Source organism: Diplotaxodon limnothrissa, linkage group LG7, assembly GCF_057381915.1.
Source record: "Diplotaxodon limnothrissa isolate DT_005_m linkage group LG7, D_limnothrissa_male_GT1.1, whole genome shotgun sequence".
NCBI lineage: Eukaryota > Metazoa > Chordata > Actinopteri > Cichliformes > Cichlidae > Diplotaxodon > Diplotaxodon limnothrissa.
In genome coordinates, this window is record NC_140602.1 from 1,256,740 (window position 1) to 1,275,451 (window position 18,712).

Here is an 18,712-nt window from a genome sequence, read left to right on the forward strand (position 1 = left end):
TTAGGGACAAATGCAATCGCATGGCAGGATGCTGTAAACGGACCAAACTTCAGTCAGGAGAACAACTGAGATAATCCATCCACAATACGAGGTTAGTCATTCATATACTGCTGCATGGGCTGGGCTGCAGTTACATCGTAAGGGTTTAAACACTGAGCTTTAAAATGAACAGTGGCAATAAAACCCAGAGAGACCGACAGTGATCACGGATTGTTTTTAAGGGCTTGTTCAGATTAAATAGAACAGGATACAAAACATGTTAAAAACACAACAGCCTTAATAAACACAGAGCAGTTTGGACCTGGAAACAGGATTCATATGTCATCACTTAAAGACCGATTGGACATAAGTCAGTCAGAGTCTTTGTCTGAGATATTAAATCATTTTAACCAGAAATCATTCAAAGGAAACGGTTGTTCTTTATTTCACAGAAAGAAATGGCAATACATCGCGATTCTTATTTCTTAGTTTTTATCATTAACTAATAACAAGTTATGAGTTTATAGCAAAATTATTTAGCCCAAAAAATGTTTTCAGTGTGTGTTCTGTCGCACTTAGGAAGTAATGACTAGTGTGGAGCAAATCACCACAAATAAAAAGATGACAACCTCAGATCCTTTTATTTTTTTAATGAATACAGTCTGAATCTGGTCAAAGCTCAGAGCAATGGCAGCTTTCCTGCTGATTACAATAAAGGCAAAGCAAAGCTGCACCCCACGACAAGCACAGGAGGGCAGGCTTCAGCCCATCTTCACCATCAGAGACGATACCGCAAAACCCACTCGAGCTGGGAGAACCACCGATCCAGAAGCTGAAACTCGGCATGGAAACTCACAGAAAGAGCCAAGTTAAGGAGTCTTCCTTACAGCGCCTCAAACAAATAACCATGGAAAATCTGTCCTGGTATGAACACTGAAAAAAGGCTAACGACACGTCCTGTACAGATACAGTATAAATAATAAAATTTGACCTGTGACAGTCCTGGGAACAAAGACGTGGATAAAACACACTCCCAAATCTCAGGTATGGGATGATGGTCCTTTTGTTGCTAGGAGACGACGGTTCATTCCTTTGCACCGACAATCTCACTTTAAAGATGCAGAGGCTTTCTCTCTGCTCTCTCTGGTTTACTCTGGATTTCTATATTTATCTCTCTCTCTCTGCATGGACTCACACATTCAGCACACATGCATCTACACACAGACACACACGGCCTAAAATCCACACACTCGCATATGTGCATGTGTGCGTGTGTGTTAATTACCCAGCTGCAGTAACCCAGAGACTAATGATCTCTCATCACTGTGAGGTGGGATTAAAGTTTGAAAGTCTTGATTAATTGATTGAGCTAGCCAGTCAGGTGCATGGCAGGGAGCTTACCTTATTGCTCTATTAGATAGATGAAGAGAGTGAAGTGCAAGGCTACAGGGAAAATGGAAATCCCTAAATGAGAGAAATGGAATAGGGGGAAGAAACAAGAGGAGACTAGACTCGGGTGATTGAGGAGAAGAGGAAGGACGAGAGAAGAAGAAGGTGAAACGACAGCATCAATAAAGAAGTGCAGGAAAGAAGGAGGAGAGAGGAATAAAGGACACAGGGTGTAAGAGGGGAGAGACAAAGGGATGATGCTGAAAATAACAAAAGAGCAGGAGGGGAGGGAGGGAGGGAACAATCAAAGGGAGCTCAGCACTGCAGGAAGGTGGCAGACTGACACACACTTCAAACACGTGTGTGTGTGTCTGTGTGTGTCTGTGTGTGTGTCTGTGTGTGTCTGTGTGTGTGTCTGTGTGTGTGTCTGTGTGTGTGTCAGTGTGTGTCTGTGTGTGTGTCTGTGGTGGAAGCTGTGTCCATACACTGACCTTCTTAACCTGGCAGGAAGGGATCTGCAATGATCCCATTCAAAGTGTGCTCATCTACTCTGCGTGCACACACCTGTAACAGGTTTGGACACGCCCACACTGGGCTACAACGCTGCTTTATTATAATGACACAGTTGTGCAGTGACCACTGTCCACCTGTTCATTACCGGGTGATCCTCACACATCCAGGGATGATCCAGGTCCCGTTTGCTCCTTTTAATGATTCATTCTGATATTATCAGCATTTATGTGGCAAAATGTGGTTTTTCCTCATTATTAACTGCACCTCAAACAGGTGATCGAGAGATTTGACTGGTTTGGTGGTTTCTTAGCTGAATGTTTTCATCACGTGAAGGAACACGCCTCAATCTGACAGCCAGACTGATGACAGGACAGTTGTAGCTTATTGCTACCCAGAAAAAATCCACTACAGCAAACAGGAAACTGATCCAATGTACAGATAGAGACAGAAATAAAAGCAGAAGATCTGTAGATGCAAATTCTACATATTTTGTTCTGGTCAATAAATCCTAATGAAACACCAACAGCCTCCAACTTCTTTCATTTCTCTGTGACGCTACAGCTCAGATGGATTCCATTGAATTCCTTCCAATGGGAAAACATCAAGCCTTTATCAGACAGAGGAACTACAGGTTACCAGCTGGATTCAAACTCAGGACAACACACATCACCTTTTAATTCAAGGTTTTACATATCAGGAAATGATCAGAATAATCTCGTCCCCAAGTCTTAAAATGAGGTCCAAACAAAAACGAAGCTAAAACATAGAAGCAGTTTGTAAAAACAAAGTACAATCCATGATTCACCAGCTTGTACAACCAACATTAGCAGCAGCAACAAGTAACTGTTTTCTTTATCAGTCTCTCAAATCGTTGTGGAGGAATTTTAACAACACTGCTTCGACTCATTGAGGTTTGTTGGGGTTCATTAACGCGCGGCTCTCTGAAGGTCTTGCCGCAGCATTTCGGACGAGTTGAAGTCTTTGTGCCATCGCGACACTTTGATTCATTTCTTTCTCGTTTTGCTTGGAATCACCGTCCTGTTCCTGAAGCACTTTTGGCCAAGCTTTAGCTGAGTGACAGACGGCCTCATAAGCGACGTAGACCTGCTGTAGATACAGAATACTTTGGTAGCTCACAGTCAACCAACGACTGCTCCCGGGCCTTTTGGCGGTCTCTTCTTGCTCCCTGTGTTTTGTTCAGATACTCTTTCATTGTTCTTTTTAGAGAGAAGAGGCTTTCTCCTGACACCCCTGCCAAACAAGGTGCACTTGTTCAGTCTTTTTTCTGACTGTACTGTCGCGAACTTTAACTTTTAACATCCTAAATGTGCTCTGTAGAGTCTGTCCTTCACACTTCATCACGCAGTTCATTTAATTAGCAGCACTTGGCTGTACCTTACCCCATTAATTCTTATGGAAGCAGTGAGCTTGTATCTTTGGTTTTGGTTTTAATAAATAAAGTATCTCATGTTTGTAGTTCATATCAGTACCTAATTTGAAGTCCTGTTATTGACTATTTTTATTATATCCTGATATGTAAAACTTTGTGTGTCATCACAACCCAAAAAGGGAAACTGAGCTATATTTGTTACGTGTCTCCAGTTTATTGCAGCAGTATGGCCGTGTGTAAATTATTTTATGTTTAACACACAATGGGAACATTGTGTTCAGATGGGCGTTGGTTTTGGAGCTCACACGTACAAACACATGTGCGCGCACGCGCGCACACACACACACACACACACACACACACGCCCGTATAGCTATCTTAGTGAGGACCTTCATTGACATAATGCTTTTCCTAGCCCCTCACCCTAACCATTACAAACGAATGCCTGACCCTAAACCTAACCATAACCTAATTGTAACCCTGACACTAAAACCACATTTTGAGCCTTTAAATGTCTTCAAACTTGTGAGGACCGGTTTGTGTGTCCTCACAAGTGACTGCTGGTTCTCACAAGTATAGTAGAATGCAGATTTCGGTCCTCACAAAGATAGCTAGACAGGAACATCCACACACACTAACCCGTGAGAATAACTCAGCTAGTTTCCACAACAACACGCAGCGACCTGTCTGCCAGCTCTCGCTGTCTCGCTATCTTCCACACTCGGTCCATCCTATCATCATCCTATCCCCGTCATGCCCGCTCCATCTTATCTTCTTTCCCTGTTTCCCTCTGAGGGTCCATGGAGACACCGAGTGTTTCTCTGATGTCAGTAGTTGCGTGCGCTTCATTTCAATAGCAGCTGCGTCCATAATTTCCTTCTCATCATCAGACCTGAATTACTGACTGCTGCACTCGTCATTTATTTGTAAATATAGAAAAATAGATATACATATCATAACTTGAGTGTCTTAGACCCAAGCTCTTATTCAAAGAAGTCATCATCACATGTCATGTGTTGCTAACATACTTTAGCATCTCACACTACAGAAAGGTGACAGCTGAGGAAAGTCAAACGTCAGCAGCACTGCCCCTCGAGTGTCAAAGTTTGCTGCCCGGCAGCAGGAACATCTCCCTCTGGATACTGTGTTACGTCAGAGAGGAGAGATTACAAGTACATTTACTGAGTATATTTAAGTATGGCAGAAATCACAGTACAGTCATTGTCTTTAACTGTAACTGCTGATTCTGTTATCAAATGTTGAGGTTATAAAATCAGGATGTGTGTCCTGTCCTAGTTACGCTCAGCACCCCTCCCTGCTGAAACAATAAAATGTTAATGAATATCTTGAAGTGGAGTTGATCTCAATCACAGTGGCCTTTCTGCCCTACTGCCTCTGACTTCATTTAGTTTTATATACCGACACAGAAAATGAAGCCTAAGGCAAATCCACGAGTAAAGCACAGGCTGATTATTTGTGGCTCGAACAAAAATAAATAAAAAAATCCCGAGTGGTTGCTCCAGGCAGACACTTAAGGTCTGCTGATGTTATTCCAAGAAGAATGGTCGGGCGATCTCCATCATCCATACCTCACCCTGGAAAACACTGGCACTGGTTCCACAGGGATCACCATCCAACCTCAAACACAACAAACACGTCCAGCATGAAGTAAGAGAACATAGGCTGTACCAGTGGAATGATTCAGCTTATCATAAAGACACGCAGTAGGCCATGTGTGAATATGAGTGCAAACGGCGTGCTAGACCAGCGCCCTGTACAGGATGTGCCTCTGTGCCCTGTGACGGCTGGGACAGACTCCAGCACCCTGGGACCCTAAATGACAACAGCGGTTACAAAAAAAACACATGGATGGATGAAAAATGCCATATTTTACTGTTCGTATTTTAAATACTGCACTGTTGCTACTGCTGGAGTAATGGATCTAAATGCAACTAACCAATGCATCCCGTAGGACATTATCTCTAAATACAAGTTGGTCTGGGAATGGAGGGGAACTTTACACAGAGGACGATACAGGTGAAAGCATTCGCCTAAATTGTATACAGCACCTTGGTCAACAGTTGTCGTTTTAAATGTGCTATATAAATAAATTTGACTTTGACTTTAAAGCAGGGGTGGGCAACTCCAGGCCTCGAGGGTCCTGCAGCTTTTAGATGTGTCCTTGATCCAACACAGCTGATTTAAATGGCTAAATCACCTCCTCAACATGTCTTGAAGTCCTGCAGAGGCTGGTAATGAACTCATCGTCTTATTCAGGTGTGCTGACCCAGGGTGAGATCCTGCAGGACACCGGCCCTCGAGGCCTGGAGTTCCCCACCCTTGCCCTAAGCTTTAACTACTTTTTTTAGACTTTGTGTTTGCAGGAGAGAATTCTGGAAACTATCATTACTGTCATACAGTTGTCCTTGGCCTTAATCACTAGATTACATTCATCCCTGCTTGAACTGAATATGAAAAAAATAGTTCCTAAGATTTGCGAGAATGGGACTGATTGGTATGTACATAAGGACAGACATAGTATACTACCTCAGGTCACAGCACGGAGCCATAAACTGTAGTTTTATTGAAGGCCCAGCAGAGGCTTTAACACCAAAGAGGCTTCTCTTTGAAGCTTCTTCTGTGAAGCCTGAGTGAAAAGTGCTCAAAGATCTATTTCAAGCAAGCTATCATAATGTGTGCATGTGTTGCATACGCGTGTGAGTTTGTGCGTGCGCGTCTCCAAGTGTATGTGTCACGGCGCCCTTGGACACGGGCTTGTGGAATGTGTTGAGAGCAAGGGAAAACACTGGGTTGCCACAGCAACTAGCGAAGAGAAACAGATTGGTGGGTGGGTGGGGCGCAGTCAGAAGAGCAAGCAAAAGACCAGAAAAAGATAGGACGGGACAGGTTTGACATACGCGATCCCAGCACAGGATTAGAGGGGGAAGCTGAAAGAGTAAGAGGAGAGCTTGAAGGATACGGGTATGAAAAACGTTCACGTTCGCCCCTCGTCCTTTATTGATGTGGGTAGGATGTTGCTCTGGTTACTTTGTGGGGAAGTCAGATGGGGAGTGTAAACACAGCTCATTCTGTTTCTTGTCCACTGTCACTTCTCCATTTTGCCTTGAAAAATCGATCTTCTGTCCTCTTTCCTGTTTTACGCCTCTTCTTCAACACTTTGCATTCATTTCAGAACCGGTTATAATCCTGCAACCCTTCTGTAACACACGTTACTTTAACCTGATAAGTAGTGTAGCACAGAAATCTTGTTGTAGACACTTTTCAAAATGTCAACTCTCACACCAAAAACATAAACTGCTCCATTCTTGCCTGGGAACACTTCGGTGTCTCCCAGAGGAGCTTTAGGTGCTGGAGGGCAGGAGAGAGGTTTGCCTGCCGTCCCCATGACCTGCATAAGTGGTAGAAAACGGACAGCTGGACGGCTGGCTGGGTGGACGGATTGACTCTGTACAAATAACAATGTAGCTGAGGCTGTTCACTTTACCTCGAAATAGAAACGCAATACTTTGATATATTATACCCTCCAACAGACACACACACGTTTGTATGGCTGACCTTGACTCCTCACACTACTGCGTTTCCAAAATGTCCTCATTTCAATAGTCTAACAAAGACAACTCACACACACACACAGCATATCCTGATCAATAGGTGTATTGTTATTTCAGCCTCTACATGGAGTATCAAAAGCAGCGTTGTGATTAAAAATACACCGCGCCTTTGGATAAGGTTAAGGTCACCTGCATGTGTTCTTACAGTTCAAATCTGTGCCGCTCACGCAGTGATGAGGAGGACAGATATTCTGTCATCGTGACATCATCACCACTGTGACATCATCACCACGACTGCTATGGCGACGCATCATCAACAACTACACAGAACTGCTAATGATGTACACTTACACCAGCAGCATTTATCTTCACTTTGAACTTTTATACAACATCAGGAACAAAGTGGGCGTGTCAGTGTTTCGTCTGAATCACACAAACACATCAGGATGCTTCATGTGCAGACAGAGGTCAAACAAAACGTTCCAGCAGAGAAGGTGAGGCTGAGTGAAAACGTGTTCGCTCCTACAGCAGTGCATTCAAAACCACGAGCTGATGTTCAGCATTTAACTGAAGGTGCCATACATGACTGCATTTCCTGCACTCTTTAGTGCCTGAGTCATCCTGACAAGTCTAATGACCTGATTTATTAGAAATTTGGAACCTGAAACTGAGGTGAGTATAAAGGAGCGGTTGATTAGCCTCATCCCGCTGCCCTGCGTTCAGATAGAACCGATCCTCTTCTGTGGATTAGATTCATAATCCTCAATTAGCAGGTCGTATACTGAACGTGTATACTTCAGGATTCAGAGGACTGAGAAGTGGGAAAGACTAAGGCTACGTTCACGCTGCAGGCGAAAGCGCATCAAATCCGACTTTTCTGACCCTCTGCGACCATCTATCCGATCATGGTGTGACAGTGTGAACGGCACAAATCCGATATTTTCAAAGCCGATCTGGGTCACTTTGGTATGTGGTCCTGAATCCGATACATATCTGATGTTTCAGAAAGCGACTGCTGTTTGATGGTCATGTCGCATTAAATCCGTCTTTTACGTCACTGACACAAGACAGACGCCATTATCAGCGCCGGAGAAGACATTGCGAACGCTTCCTGGCCATCCGGTGTAGATGTCAGTGAAACTGTTGGGAAGACAACGTGAACATTTTATTTGTTCTGTATACTCTGCAGATTCTGACAGACATTTCCAACTATCCTCTGAAGCAGCAATAAGGATCAATATTAGGCCAAATGTAAATAATAAAATAACTTTATAACTTAAAGCAAAATTGGGAAAGTGACCCGGTGTGAGCCTTAGTGTGAAGGAATTTCGGCCCAAGCGTGACAGGGTCCGTTCACAGCCAATCCCGATAAACTGAAGACAGTTTATCAAATAAAAGATGCAAGATCGCTGCTCAATCTCAGCAAGCGAAACAAAGACATTAAAATATGAAATATATATAAAACAAGTGCTGATCATTTTCTGCTTTCCTGTCGATGCTTTCCAAAGCATCAAAGTTGCCATGACTTCAGAGGCCACTGGAGTTTGTGGTGAAGCAAATGATCCGTTTGTCCCTCAGGAGGCGGCGTTTGTTTGGAAGCTGGTGTTTTTCATTTCATGATGGTTTGTCTTCCCTCATTTTCACCGGGCATTTACTTTTCCTTCAGTGTCTCCTTGGTCACATTAGGATTGTTTGGTTAGGTCATTCAGTACGGTCTTTAAAGATCGTACCGTCTTTAAAGTGTTCCCTGAAAAATGATGCTTTCTGAGTGAATACTAATGTGATGCTAACTTGTCTTTGATGGCAGCGTCTAACGTTCTGGGAAAACGAACAAGCTGTGAATATTTTTTACATTAGACACAGCTGCAACCAGTCAAGAGTGAAATGTGTAGGGAAGGTCTGTGTCAGTTTGACACTGGCTCGCTGATTATGCGTCCTCCACGTTGCTGAACTGCCGCACCTGAATTTGCTTAGACCAGCTATCAGCATTCAGGGACCACAGCACAGGCAGTCTTACACCTGCGCTATATTTAAGTGCTATCCTCCACAACTTTATACGGAGAGATTTTTGTCTTCAAAAAGGTCAAATCGAGGAGCTGAAGCTGGTAGAGATCGTTGTCCTGCCACATATACTTTAACAGGTCTGATACAAGAGCTGGACTCCTGGTGCTTTTGTCTTGCAAGGCCCACGCCGGCCTCTCCCTGCTCTATCCCAGTTATGTGGTCCATCCCGTGGCTACGTGCGTCAGTCGTAGGCTGGGAATTTGGTGCACGAGCTAAGTGCTTAATGATGAGCCTTATTTAGTTCACAGAAGTGAGAATACAAAAAAATCACAAAACATTTCCCTCGTTTATGGTGATCTGTCATCACACTCTACAATGTTGGTGACAGTATTTGGAAAATGAGTCATTTATGTGTCGTACGTTCTGCTGGGCATGCTTGGGAAACGTGTATGCACGCTTGAGGACGGGAGCTGACCTTGCGCTCTTTGTCTCCGTACTCCAGGCCCAGCGTGTCCATGGCGCGGACGATGGCGGCCAAAGATTGGATGGTGTTGCTGTAAACAACGGGCTTGTACTGCTTTACGTCATCGCCGGAGAAACCGTCCTCGTGGATGATCCTAGAAACAAAGAGACGCACGGGCATTAAAGAATGTTAAATACTTGGGCTCTGCTCATTATACAGGCAAACAAAGTGAACAGCAAAGTTATGTGCAGGCACAGGTTTGCTTCTCAACCTGATAAAAAAGTGGATTAAAAGCACACGGCAAAGGTGTTTTACACGTTCGTGGGATACAAAAGAGGAAAAGGAGGAAAATGGAGATAAGCACAGGTGGAGCCTGGACCGGAGAGGAGGGAGGGAGCGGGCTCATAACTGTAGCCTAACCTGACATTTAAGGCTGCTGTTTGAAATGCCACAATGTCTTTCACTGCACCTAACGCAAGGGCACAGCGACAGACGGTCGCAGGGACAGTTAGCGAGGTAGACTCCCGCTCGTATGGACAAATGAGACAAAGACCAACAGAGAGACGGACAGCCACGAACAACAGGTTGATTCAAACAGACAGATACAGGTTGAGGCAACAGTGTGAGGCAATTCTGATAGACAACATCACCATGCATAAATAAACCCGAACGAACGGGCCTCCAGCATGGGCACAAATCAGGATCCAACACGGCTGCAAACATTTGTGCGTGTATTACAGGCCTGTGTCTATCCCACTGTTCTTACTTTACAACCAAGTAATCCAAATTGAAAAGAAATCTAGTAAAGAAAGTGCAAAGAGCTCGGTAAAGTCAGAGAGACACGTGTAGGAACTAGTGATGTGCGGATCGATCCTGAAATATCGATTCCTCCGATACCAATCATTTATGTTCTAGAATCGATTCTCACATTAAAATATCGATATTTTAGTAATTTAGGGTAAATTTGTAGTTTATCATTAACAGGAACACAGTGGAAAGAAACTATAACATTCGGATTGTCTACATTCAAAGGAACTACTTCCTCTTCCGCCTTAGGGTTCTTTAGACCTTCGCGGTCTAAAGAAAGCCGGGTAGTGAAACTCTGCCGTCTGCTCCTTGCTATCTAAAATATAACCGGGCGCTGACTTAAACTCTCGACCGTCTCACACTTCTCTTTAATCATTTTCTGTTTGACGTTTATTCAGCTGTGTAAAACCCCGGAGTAACCCTCCCGAGGGATTAAAAAAGTTAAATTAAATTTAATCTAATCATTTTAATCTCAGCCAAACCGATTTACTCACGAATAAATAAAACACTGAAGAAGCCAAACAAGAACATTTTTAAGTTATCAAAGTGACTTAAATATCATGTTTAACCCGAGTAGTGAAAGACCGCGGGGGTTTGAAGACGATGTGTGGGCTCAGATATTTGAAGTTCACACAGCTACATTCTCACCTGAAAATATGTTAAAAGTTTTTTTGCGACCCAGAAAGAGAAATAAGAGTAATATTAAAACTAAGTAGCTGCCGTCATTGTTGGAAACTGGAATTGGCTGGGCCGCGCTATGAATTCTGCGATATGGTTTTTCAATTTTGTTGTCCGGGGAGAAATTCGGGAGAATGGTGGCTCCGGGAGATTTTCGGAGGGGCACTGAAAATCAGGATTCTCCCAGAAAAATCGGGAGGGTTGGCATGTATGGTTGTGGCAACATCACTAACCTTGTCACCTCAGAGTAAATCATATCACAGAATATGACGAGCGTTGAGACGAACTGAAGAGGAGGAGAGGGACAGGTGCTGCTAGGGCGAGACAGACGTCTCTCACAGGCAGGCAAGGTGGTCAAATAGCACAACTTCAGTTTTTTTATTTCTATATGATGAACTCTGCATTATTAAGTGATAAGAACAAGTAATCTGATGTCCTGTAATCATTATGACGCTATAATTTAAGATACAACAAATAAAATAAGTTTTTGTACAAAGTATCGGCTCAGTATCGTCGATACCACCCTGAATATTACTTGGTATCGGATCGGAAAGGAAATCAGTGGTATCGCACATCACTAGTAGGAACTAAGAACAAATATAAGCGCTGTCAGCAGCCCCGCAGTGGACGTTCAGAGAAACTGTTCAGAGAAACTGTTCAGAGAAACTGTTCACATCTTGTTCTTTAGCATGTGAACGCTTATATTTGTTCTTAGTTACTACTAGTGACAGCTGGACAGCAATACGCAGCATCAGTCATGAGCCGGTGAGATAAAGTATTATGTACTCACACTACATCAATTATCTGCAGTCAGCTGAGACTGAACAAGTCACCTGGATGAGTGACGAAACGTTTCTCCCACAAAACGCTACGTCCAGATGAACAGATTAAACTTTTGGAGAACAACATCGATTACACTGAAAGGTGCTTGACTGATGAATCAAAATAATCCTCACTTATATCAGGTCTGAAGTGAGCTCTTTGCTCTTCTGCTCTTTTCAAACAGAAGGTTTGAACAGCAGGTGAGTGGGTTGCTGTACGCCTAAGATTACCATATAAGGTGATATCCACCCTCACTAAAATCATAGAGAGCCAAGAGCAGACGGAGTGCTGAGAGTCCAAATCCTGAAGTTCTGTTCCTGACGGGGATTACTCGCACATACGCCGACCTCATTACAAGTTTAATATGAACATCCATCGTTATGACGTAAAGTACATGAAAGGAAATAAGGAAAAGCTTCGGTTTCTTTATAACAACCTGACCACAGAGTTCGTGGTCAGTTTAAAAAGGCCTCTGCTCTGCGGGGTCTGGTTTGGTGTGCTTCTTGACATATGGCAGATGTGTGGTACGATACATCCGTTTACTGCTTCTGTGAGTGTCCAACGGTATTGACTTTGTGTGTGTGTGTGTGTGTGTGTGTGTGTGTGTGTGTGTGTGTGTGTGTGTGTGTGTGTGTGTGTGTGTGTGTGTGCGGTCTCGGTCAGTGTAACGTTTCAGATCAATCAGGCAGTGTGCCAGTCCTATATAAATATGCCACACTTCTATTTACATCAGTGCCTTTCACACAGAGGGCCAAAGCCTGGAGCTGCAGACGGGAACCAGGACAGATCTTTGCGTCCCCGCTAAAAGATGCCAAAAAGACATTTTCTGAAATTCCACCTTTCCTACCACCAGAGAGGAGAAACTCTTAATGGGAAGAGGAAACGATGCCAATAGAGAGGTTGATGTCAGAAATAACCTAACAAACAGAACTGGGGACTCTGTGTTTATACGACAGGAAGCTAAAGTTATGACAAAGAGCCTCTTCTGCAGGGGCGCTCGGCCAGCTTTGCACTGTGAGAATGTGCTTCCAAGGTTCAAGGTTCAAGGTTCTTTATTATTTGTCACATGCATAGTTATACAAGTATAACACACAGTGAAATGTAGCCTGACACGCTCCTCGACATGTGCAAAAATTGGGGGGGGGGGGGGGGTGTAGAGGAAGAACATATATATATATATATACACATACATACAGTATATACACTGGGTGAATGTGCAGCAGTAGCAGCAAGCAGGTGAATTCTGTACATTAATATGAATAGACATCTGACTATTTTACAGGATAGACAATATAAACATATTTAAAATTAAAGGAATTGAAATGTACATTGTGCCTTGGTTTAGTGTCTGGAAGAGTCCTGTCTCAGTCAATTATAGATGATGTGAGAGGGTGGGTGTGTGTGTTTAGGGCACGGATGGCTTGGGGATAGAAGCTCCTCTTGAGTCTCTCTGTCCTTGCCCGGAAGATGCGGAACCTTCTACCAGATTGCAGAAGTTGGAACAGTTTGTTGCCAGGATGGGACGGGTCCTTCAGTATCTGCGCTGCTCTAGTCCGGCATCTCCTGGTGTAGGTGTCCTGAAGCGGGGGGAGAGCAATCCTGCAGCAGCGTTCTGCTGTACGGATCACTCTCTGGAGAGCTTTTTGGTCCTTCACACAGCTGTTCCCAAACCACGATATCATGTTCTGTGTGAGGATGCTCTCCACAGCGCCTGTATAGAAAATCCTGAGGATCTTTGGAGAGACCCTGAACTTCCTCAGTTGTCGTAGGTGATACAGGCGCTGCCTAGCCTTTTTGGTCTGGACCTGAATGTGGGCAGCCCATGTCAGGTCTGAGGAGATGTGGACACCAAGATACTTGAAGGACTGCACCCTGTCCACTGGCGCTCCATTGATGATGATGGGCTTGTAGTCTCTGTGCTGACCCCTTCTGAAGTCCACCACCAGCTCCTTGGTCTTGCTGACGTTCAGCTGGAGGTGGTTGTCCTGGCACCACGATGCCAGATTCTTCACTTCATCCATGTAGGCCGCCTCATCGTTGTTGGAGATGGCACCCAACACCACTGTGTCGTCAGCAAACTTCACAATGGTGTTGGAGCCGTGGGTGGCCACACAGTCTGAAGTGTAGAGGGAGTAGAGCAGTGGCGAGAGGACACATCCCTGAGGTGCTCCTGTGTTGATGGTGATGCTGTTGGAGAAGCACCTGCCCACCCTCACCACCTGAGTTCTGCCAGTGAGAAAGTCCAACACCCATGCACACAGAGAGCGGTCAGGAAGGCGTCTGGACGTGGCCGCGCCATCTTGGACTAGATGTAAACTCCATGTAAACCTGACTGTGAGGTAAGAACTCGGAATAAAGTTTTTTAAACCAAACCAAAAGTTGAGCCTTTCATCAGGAACAGAAGTGGCCGTGGGAGGGCGCCGACACTCAGCACGCCCGTGTTGTCCCTACGTTACGTCCCGTGGCGCTTCTAACACACAGCATTAAGGTTGTTAAGCTAACTGGACACAGACAGCTAAAACAATCCTCTGACACGTAAAGGCAGGTGGTTCTTTCCTCAGCTGGATATCGTGATGCTACCCGTTGTTTAGCATGGCGAGGTGTGCTCCGTCTAGCTCTGTCTCAACTATTTTGTTCTTAAATGGTAATCGATTTACATTTTGTGGATGTTGCTGAGCTTTTACGTGATTCCCTAACTGGAAAACAATTCGAGGAGGAGGGTTGATGGAAGAAGAAAGCGCTCTAGAAAGTTTTACTGGCATCTTTGCTAACTCGGGAAGAGAGAGGAAGACACCGAAGGTCACAGCTGGGGAGAGCAGGGTCGAGCAAAGACTTAAAATTAGTGTTATGAATGTTATCAGAAGTGTAACTGACATGTTTTCCCATCTCTGTACATGTGTGTGTGTGTGTGTGTGTGTGTGTGTGTGTGTGTGCGAGCGGCTGGCTAGCTTGCTGACGTGAGCTTTCATGCATGAGGACCTTTTCTCATTACCCACTCTCCAAGCCCTTCTGTCAGCAAAGCCAAGGGACTGTGTGTGTGTTTCTGTGTTGGTGTGTGTATGTGTACAATTTCACGTAGCCTTGGCACAATCTGCACGGTGACCTGAAACATAGTTTAGTTTCACACCGAGTCAGACAGATGGACAGAGAGACAGACATATGGGCAATTTAACCACAACGCTGTTCCATGACATCATCCTGTGGCTGCCATTTTGGGGCCAATCAGCAGATGTTATATAGCAGTCACAGGATGGTGTCTGCCTATAGCGCACTTTTAAATTTGTCAAACTGGTTACATCGACTCCAGCGTGGCCGTTCTTTGCTGATGATCACTGATCAACAGGCGCTAAAAACTCGTGTTTCTGGGAGTTTGAAGGCTCCGTTGACAAGATGACCTGAAGTTTAAAGCTAACCGGCTAAAGTTACGAAACCCACAGAAAGAAAAACTGTTGATGCGCACACATGATATCAAACACAACGCGCCTGCCTCGTTAATGCCTCGTATTTTTATCCTCACACCTACTCATGTGAACACTCACAGAACACAAAGCCTACACAGCACACTATGCAATTAGGTCTTTATCTCAGCCCTGCACTGTTGCTAGCTAACACTGTTTGCTCTGACACACACACACTCGCACAAAGCCCTGTGATTGGCTCTTTTGCACTATGCCGTCCATCCACTCCCTTTCCGTTCTTCGTCGACAGAGCTCTTGGTAGTGACAAAGTGCACACTGACCAACTCCTGTCAGCGCTGCCTCAGACTCGGATGCACAGCGTGTGTGTGTGTTTTCTGAGAACATTACAGCAAGTGCAAAGAGTGAAGGAGAAAGAGGAGGAGATAAAAATGTGTGTGATAAAGAAGCTATAAATAACTGAAGGTGTCAGTAACGTTGCCCCTCCACCCTCCCATCACACACACACAGACAGTGAAATGGAGGCATCAGCTGCTCCGTTATTCGGCTCCACTCACTTGTCATCACACCTTGAGGTCAAGCAGCAGCATCCTGAGCACACAGATTCTCACAGACACATCCCGATGCCCTCAGCTCTGTCTCTGCTTTTCTTCAAAACACACATAAGCCGGTATTTAAGCCGTGCTGGAGGCGAAGCTCGGGGGATGGCTGGTCTAACGCTTTGATCCAAACTAGTTACTGGATGGATTGCTGTGAAGAGTTTATGTGCATATCAATAGAGTCCGGGCATTGGTCTCACTACACCTGCAGGGTTTATATTTGTGGTTTTGAAAACTCTTAAATTCATGGAGAAAATTTGTTACAGTCTCGATACATTCACAAACTCTTAGCCTACCCTTTGCTTCTGGTGCTAATGTAAGTTTAAAGTCCAAAAGAAATTCAATTCAACAGTCGCCTCAAGGCGCTTTATATTGTAAAGTAGATCGTACAGCAGAGAAAAACCCAACAGTCATATGACCCCCTATGAGCAGCACTTTGGCGATAGCGGGAAGAAAAAACTCCCTTTTAACAGGAAGAAACCTGCGACAGAACCAGGCTCAGGGAGGGGCGGGGCCATCTGCTGTGATTGGTTGGGGTGAGAGAAGGAAGACAGGACAAAGACATGATTAACAAAAATATCTCCAAAAATAAGATTTTCAAAGCTAAATATTAAGATAATAATAAATAAACGTTATCATTTTTCTTCTTTGGATTGCCCGTCTGCACCAGTGCGTCTTTTCCAGCTCAGATAGCTGAAAATAAATGGAATTTAGCCCTTTTTAGGCCAGAAAGAGACTTTCTTTGTGCACTGACAACACTCATGTGAGATGTTCGTAACATGAACTACTGATCTGGAAATATCTGTTCTGACAGATCAGTGCGTATCAGTCACTAATCAGCCAAGCACATAGCAGCAGCTCAATACATACAGGCATGTAGACGTGGGGGAGATGTTGACAGAGGTCAGAGGAGAATGGCCAGGCAACACTGAGGTGTGCAGCAGAGCACCTTGTTGAGTCAGTGCCATGAAACATTAAGGCAACAGGGGATCCAACCTGGCACTAGCCAGGTGTACCTAATAAGGTGGCCAGTGAGTGCATAAGACTCTTCAGTATTTATTGTGCTCTCATCATCTGTATCACTCAACATCTCCAGAGCAGAAACAATTCTTCCAACTGCAGTCACGTTTGGAACATCTCTACGCTCGTCACCGTTGCTTCTTCATCGACCACGAAAATCTAATGGTAGAAGAGTTTCTGTAACAAGCAACAAGAGACGCAGTTACAGGGGGAAACCCCAGAGTCAGCACAAAGCTAAAGATTACAACAGCCTTCAAGAAAAGTCCCGTGATGAACTGAAAACGTCCAAATCCAAACATCCAGATGTTTATCTGATGCTGTCGCATGATTTAGAAAAACAATCTGCAAACGCAGCCTTACTACATAACACTACATAAAACATCAACCCAGCTGGACTGTCAATGACTAAGCTGGTCACCTCAGATGTTGCATCTGCTTCACCACTTCATCTCTCTTAGCTAAGAAGACACTGCAGACAGCGAGACTCTAAACAACACAAAAATATTAGATATCTGTCAAAGGAGCTTGCAAAGAAAAGCGTCTGGACTTCTTTAAGTTGCTTGAAGACGTTTCACCTCTCATCCGAGAAGCTTCTTCAGTTCTAAGGTCAAATGGTGGAGAGTCCCAGATATAAGCCTAGTGGGAGTCCAGACGCTTTTCTTTGCAAGCTCCTTTGACTACGATGACCTGGATGACTGAGAACCTTCACAGACATTAGATATCTGTATTCACACGCAGTTGAAAAAGCATGTATGTCAAAGTGGCCAGTGAGTATAGTAGCATCATATGTTATATAACATAACCTAAATGTGCCTCATGAGTACAGTTATAGGAGACTGTAAGTGTGGACAGGATAGAAGAGCCACAACAGTTTTACATGCAGGAGCTGTGATAATTCAGTACGGAGCATGTGCTGCATCAGTTAACCATCAATCTCCAGAGCAACAAATACTGTACTTAAAATATATGAAAGCATTAATAAAACTAATAATTCAGTTTTATGGATGCAGGTATTGAAATCTTACGTTTAGCTTGAAGTAAACACTGCAAAAACTCAAAATGTTACCAAGTATTTTTGTTCAATTTCTAGTCAAAATATCTCATCACACTTCAAATTAGACACAAAGCTGTTTAGCTTATAGAAAGGTAAACGCACCAGAAATGGAGAATTATGACTTATTTTAAGTGAGGTGTTGGACTTAAATCTAGAACAGCGTCACAGTTTTAGAAATGAAAATAAGTTTTATACACTTAAAACCAAGATGATGATGTTGGAAGGTTATAAAAAAAAGCTACTTTTGAGCACCATGAACCTATTATGAGACACAAACCTTCACAACACTGGTCAAAGATAGCTAAGAATAGGGCTGCGCGATATGACCAAAATCTCATATCCCGATATCAGACATCTATCGTCCGATAACGATATAAATCACAAACATGTAACATTTTCTGTAAAGTCTGTGAATCTCGGGCAGCTCGACTTGTGTGAAGTGTTTCCAGCTGCGCGTCGTGTAGCTGGAGTCGAGTGTTTTAACCGATGCATGAAACGATACATTTTTAGACATAAGTTGTAACGGCGCCGTTTTCTTTGGGAGTATTTCTTACACGGCGTGCTGCGGGGAAAAGCCTGTTCTAACGTTTGAGTCTAAGGTTTATTTTTTAGCACCTGGCGGCTCTTTTTTACTTCTCATCCGTAAATAATCTGCTCTTTCACGTGATTCAGTTTATTTTGAAAAGTCTCAACAGGATCTTGAGCTTTATTGTGAAAGGTTTATGTGGAACATTAACAAGCCGACACGTGATGCTGTTACCGACAACGACAACGCATAAAAACAGGCGCTTGTCCGTCCGTAGTGTGGTTATATTAAATATAAGAGAAAGAGAGAACTATAAGAAATGAATATAGCCACTACAGTGACCATCAAAACCATGAAAACATATTGCCGTAAACAGTTTGTTCTGTGACACCAGGAAACAAACGACAGCGTAAAATGAAACGATAGATGTTTTTATATCGTCATCCGATATATATCGTTATATCGAACAGCCCTAGCTAA

General features: G+C 43.9%; 1 protein-coding gene across 3 annotated transcripts in view; it reads right to left on the bottom strand.

Moving 5' to 3' along the window:
• The window catches only part of gnao1a (guanine nucleotide binding protein (G protein), alpha activating activity polypeptide O, a), a 109,016-nt gene that overhangs the window by 67,350 nt on the left and 22,954 nt on the right, over positions 1-18,712 (bottom strand). For all 3 annotated transcript variants that reach the window (XM_085358960.1, XM_085358962.1, XM_085358961.1), the window contains exon 3: positions 9,323-9,464. In XM_085358960.1, coding sequence (XP_085215086.1) covers positions 9,323-9,464 — 142 coding nt within the window. The remainder of the gene's footprint in view (positions 1-9,322; positions 9,465-18,712) is intronic.